The following is a 15,038-nucleotide window of genomic DNA, read 5'->3' on the forward strand; positions in this document are numbered from 1 at the left end:
GGGGGGTTTGGCAGACATAGGGAAGCCTTTCAGCAGCTCTGACTGAACCTTGGCCAATCCCAGGAGTCCAGCACATGAAGGACATATGAAGAAGTCTGGTGGGATGGGCACTGGAATGAGTTTTCAGGTCTGGTGATTCACAACCTGGTAGCTTGCCGTATCTCAAGGCTGAATCAGAAAGGACTACAACAGCTCACCCTCTCTTCCTGGAAACTTAGGGGCCAGCTCTGTTTGCAAACTGCCTTTTTTTTCTATGTAAGAAACACATCTTAAAACAAGGATTTTTTTTTCTTCTCTTCAGTCAGTCCTGGCTGAGCAGAACAAAATCGCCACCTAGTGTGGATAGTCTCCCAGATCTCTCATTTCAGGCTTTCTACTGCAATTACAATTGAGCCAACTATGTTTGTGAAGTATTTTGCTACATTTCTTTGGTTGAAGACACTACATCATTTGTTCTATGCAAGAGCAAATAAAGCAGAAATTAATTTGCTGAACAGGAAAATAGGAATTTTCTAGAAAGTGTGTACCAGGCATAGGGATAACTATCACCTCTCTATGCAATTACAACTTGATTACTTGAATGTCTTTGCAGTATATTTACAGGGTTCTTGAGGAAAGGGCTACACTCAGTGTCTGAACCGGTTATCTTATGTTTCCTGTGTGGGTTGTGTTTTGAAGAGTCTCTGGTCCTAGTTTCTCTGAATGAAATACTAAAAATAGGTAAACTGCATAGTTGGCTGAAATCCACAGAAGTATCTGGGAGTGTTTTCATTTTTAGTGTCTCTGTATTCAATTTAAATGATTGTAAAACAAAGATAAAGCTACACAGACCAAGTTAGCAATTTTTCTAAAGGCTTCCAGTTAAATCCCCTTTGTAGGGTTTTTGAGTCCTCACTTCTGCACTCTATCACTTTCCTCTTGTTTCTAGTCTGATGCTTTTGTGTGGCTTACTTCCTGGTATTGTGCAGAAGTAAAAAGAACATCAAGCTTCAAAAGGAGAAAAAATCTTATTTTAATCAAAGTGCCAAGATTTTATTAAAAATGATGACATTTAAAATGTAGTTTATATAGAATTCTTTTCCTCCACTGCTATATTTAGGCATTTAAGAGTTATAATTTCAAGGCTCTTCTTCAGTGATGAACATAAAACATGAGATAAGGGAAACTATGAGAACCTGCAGGTACAAGAGTTGTAACTTTCAGATAACTACATGAAAAACTTCTGGTGAAGTCATGACTGAAAATAACAGAAATTATTGCCCTTTACTTTCCTTGGTAGAGTTTGAGTTATTGTGAGAAGTGTTTCTTGATATTTTCAAAGCTGCACATGCCAGTTAATTTTTGAATCTACTAATGATGTAGAAGGGATTAAAAAAAAAAATTAAAAATAAATCAAAACTTCAGAGCTGAATTTTTCATTTTCCAAAGGATCTAATTTTAAACTGCTAAGTGCTACTGCCTACATTTATTCCCTGCTTTCCTCAGTAATAAGTCTACCAAGTGTGGATGTTAGACTTAGTGAAGAAATGTGTTACTCGAACAGAATGTTACAGGGGAATTAACAACAGCTGTATTAAATGCTGACTCACCAGGAATTCCTTGAGAACATATACGTTGCAGTATTTTACTAATTTTGTTATGTTCCTGTAGCAATATATAGACTGGACTGTGACATGCACTGATAGTTGTGCAGACAGAGTTCAGATGACCATGTGTACACACCCTCTGCATGCCAGGAAGGAGAGGTCATTTCTAACTTCATGGGGTTACTGTCAATGTATCAGTAGACATCTGTAGCTTGACCTTTTCTATGTTCTAAGAGGGAGTAGAAACCTTAGTTTTCTGAGGATTATTTAGTGTACTGTAGTCCCTAAAGGTGAGAAAGGAATACAGGTGAAGCCATGTGTTTATCCTCTCTTCAAAATTAATCTTATAAATTGATGCTTGGAGTAATTGGAGTTTCTTTTGCCCTCCAAGTCTTAGGTGGTGTTTGTTGTTGCAATTGTGTTTTTGTTTTTAACCATCCTTCTCATTTAAAGAGTTCTTTGGTCTGCTAAGCTGAAAGCGATCTTGTAAGATGAGCTGCTATAAGCCAGACTGCTTCACAAGACCCTGGAAATATCATATGTGAGAGTTTTGTGAAGCCCAGTACTTCAAACTGGGGTAGCAGCAAGTACAGTAAAGATCAAGGGAGAAAGAGGAAAACTGAGAAGGAGTTATGTCCTAAAGCCATTGGGACACATTGGTTGCACCTCTCCTTTAGACTGTGACTTTCTGGATTTAGTACTTGCCTTGACATCTGCAGTGGCATCAGACAAAAACAGGAGGGGATGATTCTTCCAATAGCTTAATATATCTCTGGATGAAGAGCTGAAATCAAGGCACAAATAACTGTGGTAAAATGCTAGAACTTTGAAATAATGTTTCTTCATATGGGGCAGGAAATATATAGCCATTATTTCATGTATCTGTTGTTACAAGGGAGGAAACTTCTAAATGGTGAGAAACAAAAGGTATGGTTATGGTTTTACAAGTAAAAATAAAGCTTCAGCTGAAATGGAAGATAGCACATTTGTGAATATTACCATCAGCTCTTGGAAAAAGACAATAAATGATTGCTTATGATAAATGATCTACAGTGTCATCTGAAGGACAACGTACCACATCCAGATATCTAAAGAACCACAGTAAAAACTTTGATGAGGTTCACTGTAAAACTAAAACATAAATCTAAATGTTTTCTTTGTATGTATAGTTATGTTAATGGACATAGTCAGTAGTTCAATATCTGACTGCAATTCTACCAAATCTGTCACCACCTTAGTTTTTTATCTAGAAACAGATTTTGTGTTCAATAGGGAAGGAAAAAAGAAGAAAAGAATCTGTTGTTCCTGGTATTGAACCTTTAACCAAGAAGTTGTTGCTATAGCAATTATGTTTCTAAAAATAGTAAATTTAAAGTAACAGCTTGTAAGAGGGTTTTTTTTTGTTTTTTTGTTTTTTTGTTTTTTTTTTGTTTTTTTGTTTTTTTTTTTCCCCAAGGTCTCTCACACTCCACTTAAAGGAGCTGGATATCTGTATTGTCTGTCAGCAAAATACTCAAAGTCAATTTAAAAAGAAGAAAAAAGCCTTTCCTTTAGGCTAGCATTATCTCAGTAAAACAGCATTATAGTGCAGCTGTACAAAAAGAACATAGAAGCATTTAGAAGATGTACCAGGACTTTCCCAGTTATTCCCTGCTGTCTATCAGTACTAGGCCATGGCTATTCAGATGTGGCACAGAGCAGCGGGTGATACTGGGCAGGAGTAGGCTGCCATTCACAGGGAACTACAGATAGCTGATGTCTCATGGGAGGAAAACCCTGGCCATTTTCAGTGGGTGCAGCAGTCACTCTTAATATGTGCTGGTCCACACTTAGTTCCCTTTCTTAGAGCACTGGTACCAAGTACTCTAACACTCCTTTATCTTCTCTATTCTCAGTGGAGACTGGGAGCAAATGAAGGAGATACTGCTTTGCTGTGTTAGAAACTGGAGAACTAGACCAACAACAACACTGATGATGCTGGTAAGCAATGTGAATAGTGGCACGTAGCTAAACTATGGCACTGCTGTCCTTTCCTTACGGGCATAAAAGAGTGACAGTCTCAGAAACTTCTCAGTGGAGTAATTAGAATCATTTTTAAATGTCATTCTCTGTGAGTGGAAACAGGAAGTGGAATATATCTGAAATTCAAGCTTCTCTTTGTCTTTCTCAGTTGCTCTGAAGTCAGATGTGTCAGAGACTCAGAAAAAAAGTAAAGCGAGTGTGTCTGTTAGTCCCTGTAAGTCCACTATACGTCAGGACTGATGTTAAGATGTGTAGTTTAATCAGAAAAGAACTATGATCTGCATCATGAATGCCATGAGACAGCTTGTGGCTATGATTCTAGGAAACACAGCTTGAATGAAATCTGAAATTGCACCAGCAATAAGAAGCTGTATTATATCTTTGCTGGACTACTGGAAGGTAGATTCTGCTTGAAGTAAATTATTAATGTATAAATTCACCTCTGCTGCTATTGTGCTGAAAACAGTATCATTTAGCACTGACATTTCGTACACTAGTTATTAAATAACCATCACAGTCCTTTAATTATCCTTATTCTTATTGAATAGCTTGAGAACAGAGATAGATACTAGTGTCTCACCAAGGTTCTACATTAGTGATTTAAGGCCTTGTCTGTTGGGAAAGAATGGAACTTGAATTCCTGTATTCTTCTTGCCATTAAATAGATATTTGGATTTTATAAACTCTTTGGTGTAAGAAATGTTCTTGCTTTAGAAGGAGTTTCTGTGAACTTGCATCTGATTTTTGACTGCAGAGCTACTAGGAGTTCTATACAAAATATTTAGTAACAATAGTACATGGACTGAAACCTGCATGAAGAAATTTATTTTTCACTGATCTATTCTCCTATAACATTGTGAGATTCTGAAAAAATACAGATGATTATTTTCATACAGTAAATTTGGTTGAGCTGGGACAAACAAATCTGGAGAGAGAAGGAAAGAGTGCAAAAGTAATAGTAAAAAGTATGTAAAAGTATTGAAGTATATACAGAAATGATTGAAGTACAGGACATTGAAGTCTTCTCATCTCAGCTTCCTCATTTTAACAAACAGTAAACAGATAAAAGCTAGCATTTCATAACAGCCAAAGAGATTAGGTACCTATGTTTTGTTTTCCTGAAGTGGACCCTAGTTTATCCGAATTCCTTCCTGGAGCCCAGCCTGTGGGCCAGCTGCATATTGATTTTCTTTATCTCAAAATAGATCTTCAGTATGGTAGGGAGGTATTATAAGAACTGATGCTACAAAAAAAAACACATCCATAAGTAATAATGGAAGCTGGCCCAGGCTATGGTTTTCATAAACAATGGTGGAAAATTCTACAGTATAAAATTGCAGGGACAAATTTTGAGGAAGTGAAGCTCTTTGAGCAGGCTCAGGACCTTGAATATACATACTGTATGGTCTCTTCCCCTGCCTTCTTGGATTTGGTTGCCTCTGAGGAGGCCAGTGCTGGCATGGTGCTGCCATGCAACCTGGGCCAGGCTGCTGGTAGAAGAAGTTATGTGAGAAGAAGCTGGAGGATTCTTGATGGTGATTTCCCCTCCTTGGAACAGGAATTACTTGTCAGCTCAGGCCCTTGCCCTGCTGAACTACATCTCAGGAACATGGTGTCTGGTCTTGTACCTCACTGATCCTGACCTTAGCTTGCTGCCTTGGCTTTCCATCTCAGCCTCAGAATGCTTTGTCTCCATGGATTTGTCGAGGGCTGCTGGCTGATGCTGGCTACCATCACCAGATCTGATCTGCACACCTCACTTGGGTGCTGTGGGATTGCATAGCTCCCTGTTGAGCTTTCTGGTTCCTGGTTCCCTGTCCCTTGCAGAGCAGCCAGCTCTGACTGCTTCCTGACACATGTTAAACTTGAATAAATTTTTGTTTAGCTTTAGTTGTCATTACACTTTATTTAATAGAGTTTTAAATCCCAACAGGTTTAGATTTCCAACTTTTATTTATTTATTTATTTATTTTCCCTCATGTAGAAGGTGTAGAAATAAATTTCTGAGATTTATTTATTTATTTATTTTCCCTGTGACGCTACAGTGAATATTAGTTCTGCTTTTATTCCGGAGCTGCAGTGAAATTTCATTCTATTGCATAACACGTTATGTTCTTTGGTCAGTATAGGGACACATCTGTACATCTGTGGTGAAGCAATTTGCACTGATGTTTGCGTACTTTTTCTTTCATAATACATAAAATGGAATTAAAGAAAAAAGCACATCAAAACAAAATCCAGTATAAAGATGGATGGAAATAAAGAAGAGAAAGGAATATACTTAAAGAGGAAGGTAGCAGCCAGAATAATGACACAAATGTTTATAAAAATTCAAAGCATCACATGATAATTATGTTTGGAAGGGACCTAAGGAAGTCTCTTGTTCAATTTCCTGCTCCAAGTAAGGTCTGCTATGAGGCCAGACAAGGTTGCTCAGGGCTTTGTCCAGATCGATCTACAAAATCTGCAAGGATGGTGAGTACAGGACCTCTTGGTGCTATATGCTCCACTGCTTGATAGTCTTCATAGTTAAAAAAATTTTTACTTTTCAGCTCTGATTCTTCTTGCTTTGAGTTACGTACACTTTCTTGTCCTTCTACTATGTACTGCTGCAAAAATCTTGGCTCCATCTTCTCAACACTCTGCAGGTATAGCAAGGCTGCCATTAGGATCCCCAGAGTCTTCTCCAGGTTGAACACGCCCAGTGAGTATGCCTCTCAAGTTCCCTTCTCAGAACGTGAAATGAATCAAAAATATACACATAATTGGAAACTGTGGAATGAAAGTGGTTCTTTGAAATGGAGATATTTTCTGTGCAGAGGGATCTTGTTATAAGAATTTCCCTACTGACTGTGACCACAGTATGCTGTTCCTCCAAGTATAATGCCAGTCCTGGATGTGTGGTAAAAAATGCTGGTCAAAATTCTTTCCATTACAGACTTGCTAGAAAGACATATTTTTGGTGGAAGTATTTTTTCATCCTCTCTGAAACTGGGAAACCACCACAACTGAGCATTCTTCCAGGAAACTGGCCAAAAGTGAAAAGTTTATGAGAGGAGGCAAATCTTGACCAGCCGTGGTTAAATAAGTAAATGAATATAAACCTTTTTTCTCCTTTGACTCCACAAACAAAATTGCACTCCAGATTTCAGTCACAGTAAGCTAGACTTAAAACGGATCTTTTCATTCATGGAGGTATGAAACCTCACCTTTAAATTCTTTCCTCCCTGCATATATGAGGTAAAACTTCACCTTAGTTATCCATCTATGGCTTGAATTTGGTTCCTTATATGCATTCTAAGTAATGAATCTTCAACTGTCTGAAACAGAGTATTTTTAATGAAACTGCATGCCATATGATAATACATTAGAACATACATTTTCCAAAAGCTAAAACACATAAGAGCACGTAAGTAACTGTCTACCCAAGGTAAACAATTTTAAGAGGTTAATTAGGGAGGTTATGCTGAAGGAGAATCTGAGTCATTACTGAAAGGCAGGAATCATGATAACACTGTCAGTTTGTCCTACAGAAGAATCTTTCTCAGATGAACTTCAGATTTCTGCTAAAACTTGAAAACTAGATTGAAAAGACTTCAGCCTTCTTCCAGCTGAGTACAGGTGTACTGAGCACATGGGATAGCTAGCAGACTGAGACAGGAGGAAGTTCTTTGGGGGACCCTCTAATTCTGTCAGCATGTCATGTTCATTTTTCTTGACGGTTAGTTGACACCGATTTATGTACCACACCTGATTTTAAGAAATGTTATGATGCTTTCTGATTTAATTGACCCTGCAATATATTCTTATTGCTTCCAGCTACTGGTTTCACTTAGATTAAAGTATTTTGTGGTTGTTTTCTTCGATACAGACAAGGGAAGGTTTATTCATTTTTTTCCTCCTTGTTATTCACCTTTGCTTTGACTGCATTGACTTCTGCGCTCACAGAAGTTTTACAGAGTCTCTGTTTCGCAGGAAGATCTATAGGTGACCAGTGCATTGCTCTTTGTAGCAGAACTGCACAAAGCATGTTCTTCTGGTTGGTTTCCTTCCGGCTTTTGTAGGTATAAGCAACACCTGAGCAAATTCAGAATGTCTGTTCGTGCAGTTTCACTCACAAAGCAGTAAAGAATGGGATCAGCGATGCAATTCAAACTTGTAAAGGCTTGTGTGATTCTGTAGATCTTATACATTGACTGTAAAAGATCTAGGTTAGAGGTCTGAGGTTCTTTGATGCTCCGAATAAGCAATACAACATGATAAGGAGTGAAACAAACAATGAAAGTAACTGTGATGTTCAGTAAAAGTTTCCTGACCTTTTTCTTCTCTTCATCTACTGTGGCTTGATTACCGCTCACTGCTTGGTAGATTTTATGGTAGCAAAACAAAATGATTATCAAAGGAAGAAGGTACCCTGAGCATATCCGGAATAAGTTCAGCTGTGCTTGCCACCATTCCAGGGGGTATTTATCATAACATAATGTATGATTGGTAGAACTGCAAGGATCATGAAATACTTCTTTATACATCAGTATAACTGAATTAAAGGTACCTTCCAGAAGCCAAACAATTATGCTGACAATCAGTGAAATTCTTCTTGTGCGTAAGTGCTGGAACTTCAGGGGGTGAACTAATGCCAGGTACCTATCGAGAGAGATGCAAGCAAGAAATGCAGTGCTGGTGTAAAAATTCATGTATATAAGGAAGGCAGAAAACTGGCAAAGCCTGGCAGAGCGTGTCCAGTTATCTCCATTCCAGGCATACTCAATCCACAGAGGCAGAATCACAGAGTACAAAAGGTCAGCCAGGGACAGACTAAATAGGTAGACTGCCAGCTCGTTCTTTTTCCTCATCTGAATGCTAGACACATATAGGGATATGCAGTTGATGGGAATACTGATCACCATCACAATGCTGTACACAAATGGAAACAAATACTTATCCAGGGTGTGATCATCGTGGCACTTTGCAGTGTAGTTCATTGTCCACCATGTGTAGTTTTGGGCTAATTCCAGCCCAGATACAATAAAAAACAAGCCTGTAGTCTTTATTGGTGTTCATCTGTTAGCTTTTCAGGATCTGTTTGGTATGATTCCATCTTTCTGTTGGGGGGGAAAAAAGAATCAGCTACTACAACATTTTTTAGCTTCTTGATGGTATTTTTGTTTATTATTGAGAAGATATAAATTGTAGGAGAACAAAAGATTTAAAAATCTCTAGCTGGACAAGTGCAGGGGAAGAATCTCAATGTCTATGAGGATCAAGGTCAGTCAGACACAATTTCATACTGCAGAAGCAGATTGAATGACTGAGACACATCAGAAAGACAGAGTCCTGCAGTCACAGGTCTCTCCTGTGAGAATGTCAAAGATTGGAGAGTGCACTGCAAAAAAACATGAAAAGAATAAGATTTTGGCAGATTTCTTATTCCTGATACCCTCCTCCTCTTTAAAACAATGGTGAGACAAGGATAGGAAGATGGGGATTCGGGTACCTCCAGCTCTTGGGATTCGTTTAGAAGAGAACAAGTAGCCAAGTACCCATATTATGGATCACCCTTACTCATCCTTAGACTTCCCTATCTCTTACTAGTATGCGGTCCCCCAATAACTTGTCATGCTATTCCAGCAAAGGTTACTGAATGACCCAGGAATGTTTATGTGAAATATGGCAAGCTACTGGAGTGCACAGGAAAATCTGTCAGGCTTAAGACTCCAATGAGACAGTGACTGTTTGTGTACAGTTTCTCATCTACACTTCTTTCCTCTAAGAAACTGTACTTGCTTTTCATGAGTTTGTAAAATCACCAGCAGTTAAGCTCATCTTAGGCACTATTTGAACCATGGATGTCAATAGCTTTGGCATGAAAATACCAATCAAATGGCAGCTCTAACTAGAGCACTGCAACTGGGAAATTTGGATGCATAAATTTTGGAAGCACAGGAGTTGACCACTCAGTAAGAAAGGGGATGCTACCATAGGTATGAGACAATTGGCAATCACTGATTGCATCATGGCTCTGTCATTGGCAAACACAAGCTGTGATCTAGCTCTGCTGATAAATGTACAAACTGCTTCAGAGTTCACCTCAGCAACTCATCTCTGCTGTGAGTCTAGACTGCCAGCAGAGGAGATGAAGAGGTTGTAGAATGAGTAGGTTGCAAGATAGAACTATTTACAAGTGTTCTCATAGATGAACCAGCTCAAACTGAAGACAGTTTATGGTATAGGAATTTTCCTAAATGATGAGTAAACTAATTCTGCCCTTTATGAGTCTGATGAATGCATGTGGAGGTTTGTGGGTTTGTCACAGAAATCCACGTAGGTTTAGAGACTGTTGAGAGGTTGCTACATGGATGTCTCTTTTCTATCGAGAAACTTTCACTGATATATACATATATATATATATTAAAAATGGAGCAATGAGAGAACTAGCCCGGAAAAACAAACTTCATTTTAACTGCCATTGCTTTATTTGATCAAGTTGGCTAACTTTTCACAGTTAGTCAAAAGATCACTCACATGCTTGAAAGGCAATGAAAATTCTTGAGAACTCGTCAAGCTGTTCAAGTGAGAAACTTTATTTACAAGATGACTATTTAAAAACAGACAGTGTCTGTATGCACGGCACACATAATATATCTGCTACTCAGTGTGGTTCATTAAAACCACATGGTAAATAGGGCATGTTAAGCTTACCAACAGAGATAGGTATCGCAAATTAAAAATCAAGCCTAGAAATTGGATCTCAGGGTTTTCCTGGCCCACTTTTTGCCCAAAGCAAAGCAAATGTTTGCAGATAAGTAACAGATAAAATATCTATCTTCTTCTAATCGTTTTTTACTGTCTTTTTTCTTTCTTTCTTTCTTTCTTTCTTTCTTTCTTTTTTTTTTTTTTTTTTTTTTAACCTGTGACAAACCTTGCAGGGAAACATGCCCTTTCAGAAGCATGTATGCAATGCAGCAGTAAGTGCATGAGACAGTGTTTATATTTGTCATGTGACTGAGAAATAGGAATTCCTTTTCCCTCCCCCACAAAGTCTTTCCCCATTGTTAACTGACTTGTTATATTATAGACTCAACATCCCTAAAGCTCCTGACTTGTCTCCTCCCACTGGTGGCTTTATCAGCTCGTTTGTACTGACTTACAGACCAACAAACCCCCCTTCAGCTATCTACTTTTAACTCACTGTTTTTAACAGTTTTCCTCCACTGATCTCACTGATCAGAAAGTAAACACTCAGCAGTATGTTGCACCTGTCTGAACAAACTGTATGTTCTTCAAGGCAAGACCTTGCTTTGCTCTCCAGCTACCTGCCTTAAAGAATGAACAATGTAAGCTACAACTGGAAAATAGGAGGCTGGGACACTGAAGATAATATAAATAAATAAATAAATAAATAAGCAAGCTGAGATCACATGAAATTTCCCACCTAGTCAGTTTTTCTGTCTTTCATGTTCACAGTACCTCATGGCCTCCTTTTCAACCAGTATCTTCAATAGTTTCTATGGACAAAGCCCAGGAGGCTGTCTGAACTTCCCAGATAATACATGTCCCAGCTTTAATGACACATTACCAGTGCTACTTAAATGAGGACTTGCTAAAAAGTGTGTCATTCTGGCATGTATTGATGACCTATAATGAAGTGTGTCACAGAGCCAGCAAGTGAAGAGTATCACAACATACATTGTAGTTTTTTGAGCACAAACAAAGAAGCAGAAAGATCTGTTTTGCAACTGATTACAACATATTTCTTTACAGTTATCTGAGATCTTCTCTCAGGGGAGCCTTTTCATATCATACTTCCTTGCATAGACTTCTCTGATAATTATGCCTGTGTAACATAAAATTATTTGTCTTACCTGAAAATACGATCTGAAGCACTCCCAAGCTTTTACTCATCTTCCAAGTGTACTCGCTAGTTTTGTCCGTAGTATATTTATCAATAGTCCACTCTCTTTTTTAGACCAATGATTGAATGACTATAATTGCCCCAAAATCTTTGCCATTTTGCTATATAAAATCTGCTATGAAAGGAACTCTGGAGAAAAAAAAGGTAACTTGCAGTCAGATGTAAAATCTAGTGAAATGACCTAGTAAATGTTACACGTCAAGTAATGTAGAGAGACAAGCTTATAAACTAACTTCAGGAATATTACATAATGTGCTGGTATTCATGTATTTCTGCAGAATCTAATTTAGATTCAAAGATTTCACAGTCTCAACATTTATGACATTTTGAAAGTAACAAAGTATGCATTTATCCTTTCATAAACACAAATACAAAATGGACGTTCCATACTCTGATCTGTGAAAAAAAAAAACTTCTAAACAAAGGCTGGAAGAGCATTTAAAAAAATAAAAATAAAAAAATCCAACGAATCCGCCACAGTGTAGAAAATTATGAAAGATAGAGCAGACTGTGAGGATTTTATATTAAAAACAGGATAGTTTGGTCACTAAAACCACCGGTGGATGGACACATCCACAACTGATACATTTTCACTACATTCTCTTTATATAAAATTCAATTTCATAAAAGTGGAAGCTGAAGTAAAAAGGACATCACATAATACCATGATATATTTTTGAATGTACTTGGCTTTTTAGATATGACTCAAGAAAATACTGCTGTATCAGCTAGATCCGTAGAGTGGTTGCTGTACTAGTGCTACTCTGTTATCAGATATAAGATGGAAAGACGGATTATTCTTGTTTGTTTTTTCTCTAATCAGGTTCACTGGTTAGAGATTTCATTGATGTAAACAAATAGAAATATATATGTATATATATTTAAGAACATGCACCACATGGATGAACATCATTTTGCTATAACTTTCTGTGCATCACGTTTTCTTCTACACATATAGAAAAGTGCTGTAGAAAATCTTTCATTTTTATGATGCCTGGTACTCTAAGAAGATACTTCTAGAACAGTTTGTTTTTCGGCCAGGTTTTAAGGATGGTGTATATTCAAATAAGCAATGCTGACTACCTTATTAATGCAAAAAAATACTAAAGAACAATAATAGAAGAGCTTCTGGAATGCTTTGTGAGGCGATTTTACAATGAGTACAGGACAGCTCTTCAAACCTCATGCCCAAATCCTTCCATCCTTTCTCCTTTCTTTCTCTAAGCAATAGGTATTTTGATCATGGCAGTACTACTACAGCAATAAATCAAGCTGTCATGTCTTTTCTAACTCATTATTTTGAAGTTATTTGCCCTTGTTTAGAAGTTAAAAAAGTACATTTCACTTGTGTTGGGGGGTGGAATATTACTTCCCCCAGAGCAGCCTTTTCCACTTTGTGTCCCTTCTCACTATTGCATAATGTCAGCATCACGTTAAAGGAGAGCTAGGATAAAATCTGTACCACAACATAAACAATCTATCCACTGACTTCTTGAATTTTGTGCACTTACCTAGAGAATCAAATGTTCCCACAGAGCAGTTTTACTCCTCTACCGTCAGTAGGGTAATGAGGGTCTGATTCTGAGAAGAGAAACTGCTTCAACAGATAAAGTAACAGGAAGCTGCTCTTGGATGTGCAAATGAAGCAACAGCTCACAAGCCTTTTGATTTATTTCTTTTCCTTTTTTTCTTTTTTTAGACTATGTACTCATATGGAAATATGAAAAATGATGGTAAGCAGCTTGGTAAATCTTTTATTTTTAGTAAATTTCGAAAATTTTTTAATTAAAATATTGCCAAATTGCATGAGTAGTGTATATTACAGACCTCTTATTTAGGACACAATGCATTATGCAGAGAAACCACGCCACAGAAATAAAACACTGTTGGTTTTTTATTTATATGTGTTCAAAATATAGAGGCTTTTTCTGACCAAAAGATTTGACAATTTCTGTTCTCTACAAATTTATTACAGAATCAAAGAAAAATGGACATATGAGGAATTCATAAAAAGATATATCATGAAGATTTCAGGAGTTTCTTCTATAAAACCTAATTATTTTCAAAGCCTGTATTACTGTGTTGTTGTTTCTATTCTGTTTGCTTACTGATGGAAGTAAGTTTGTGAACAGTTCTAGTTAACATAGGATGACAATAATTTCATGCAGTCCAATTTGCATATTTGTTTTTTCTTTATACAAAATGAACAGGAGGTTGTATGTTTCTTTCATAGAAGTGATTGTTTTAATAGATAATTAGGTGAAAAAATTGTTACATAGGCAGTTTGTTCATTCCCTCTGTGATCAGAAAAAATTGTGTACTCTGATTTTTTTATTTTTAATTCAGTTTAGAACAATTTAAGTCAGCTTCTATGAAACTGGGTAGAATTTTTTAATTGTACATCTATTGAGTAAAAAAAACCAACGGAACCAACAACAACAATCTGATGATTCAGTTGCTAAGGAGAAATGAATCAAACAAATTTAAAAGCTCTCTGAAAACAGCACCAAGTAGCTCCATATTTAACCACTGGATGCAGATATTTCGTTACTTCCTTATTTCCCAGACAGAGCATGATTTTTTTTTTTATTTTTTATTTTTTTTTAGCTATAATTTTCCTACAAATTATCAAATCATTCGATTCTAGCGCCCTCCAGCTTGGTGAAATGGAGGCTTTTCAGCACTTTAGCTGGAAGAAGATGGGTTAGTTTAAATTCTCATTTAGAATTTCAGTCAAAGATTTATTTTCATGGAAACCAAAGACATTAGAGAAAGACCTGTTTCATCACTTTTCACCCGTGTTTTCCTAACATGGCATCTACTAAGAATAATGTTTGGTTGAGGGTTCCTACAGGTCATTGAAGAACAAGCAACATTTATTCTTATTAGATATAGAGAAATGCAGTTGACATATTTTAAAGGTCTTCATTGAACAGTTGATGGGGGACTGAAGAATCTAAGGAAGCAAGAGAAGAGATGATCATTTTATGTTTCTGGAAGTAAAGTTATATGCCAAAAGAGAAAAAGAAAGCCACAAAACCCAACAATTGTCTGCTTCAGTATGGAACAATTCAATTTCTGATACAAGCAACAATTGGTTTACAGGTTTTTTGTTTGTTTGTTTGTTTTTCTGAGATCTGGATAAATGCAGTAACTTAAATCAGTCATCTTAGAACTACAGATGTTTTTTGGGTTGGCAGAGACTACAGCACTACTAAGAAGGAATTATTGAAATACAAAAGCATCACAGTAGAAATTTTTGTACAAGCGCAAAAAAACCCAATGAGTATTTTGTTTAAGTCTTCAATAATTTTATCAGCTGTGAGTTTACAGAAGCTTCAGATCAGATGCACTTATGTTGTGGATAAAGATGTAGAGAAACAAAACAAAACAAAACAAAACAATAACAACAACAACAAAGGACAGGTAAAAAACAGGTTGAAATTCCTAATCCAGAATAAAATTCTTTGTAATCCAACTCCAACTGTCCTCTTCTTTCCATCAAAACAGTTTCCAAA

General features: G+C 36.9%; 1 protein-coding gene across 1 annotated transcript; it reads right to left on the minus strand.

The window, feature by feature from the left end:
• Positions 1–7,561: 7,561 nt before the first annotated feature.
• On the minus strand, positions 7,562–13,152 carry GPR65 (G protein-coupled receptor 65). The gene is made up of 3 exons (XM_072338946.1): positions 13,032–13,152; positions 11,471–11,649; positions 7,562–8,710 (listed from the first exon to the last, which is right to left on the minus strand). Exon 3 carries the CDS (start codon positions 8,588–8,590, stop codon positions 7,562–7,564), a length of 1,029 nt encoding a protein of 342 aa, XP_072195047.1. The 5' UTR covers positions 8,591–8,710; positions 11,471–11,649; positions 13,032–13,152.
• Between the last annotated feature and the right edge of the window lie 1,886 nt (positions 13,153–15,038).

Source organism: Excalfactoria chinensis, chromosome 5, assembly GCF_039878825.1.
Source record: "Excalfactoria chinensis isolate bCotChi1 chromosome 5, bCotChi1.hap2, whole genome shotgun sequence".
NCBI classification, from domain to species: domain Eukaryota; kingdom Metazoa; phylum Chordata; class Aves; order Galliformes; family Phasianidae; genus Excalfactoria; species Excalfactoria chinensis.

Bases quoted from the DNA above. Each gene is read 5' to 3' on its own strand.
- GPR65 (XM_072338946.1), bottom strand. From the start codon at position 8,590: ATGAACTACACTGCAAAGTGCCACGATGATCACACCCTGGATAAGTAT.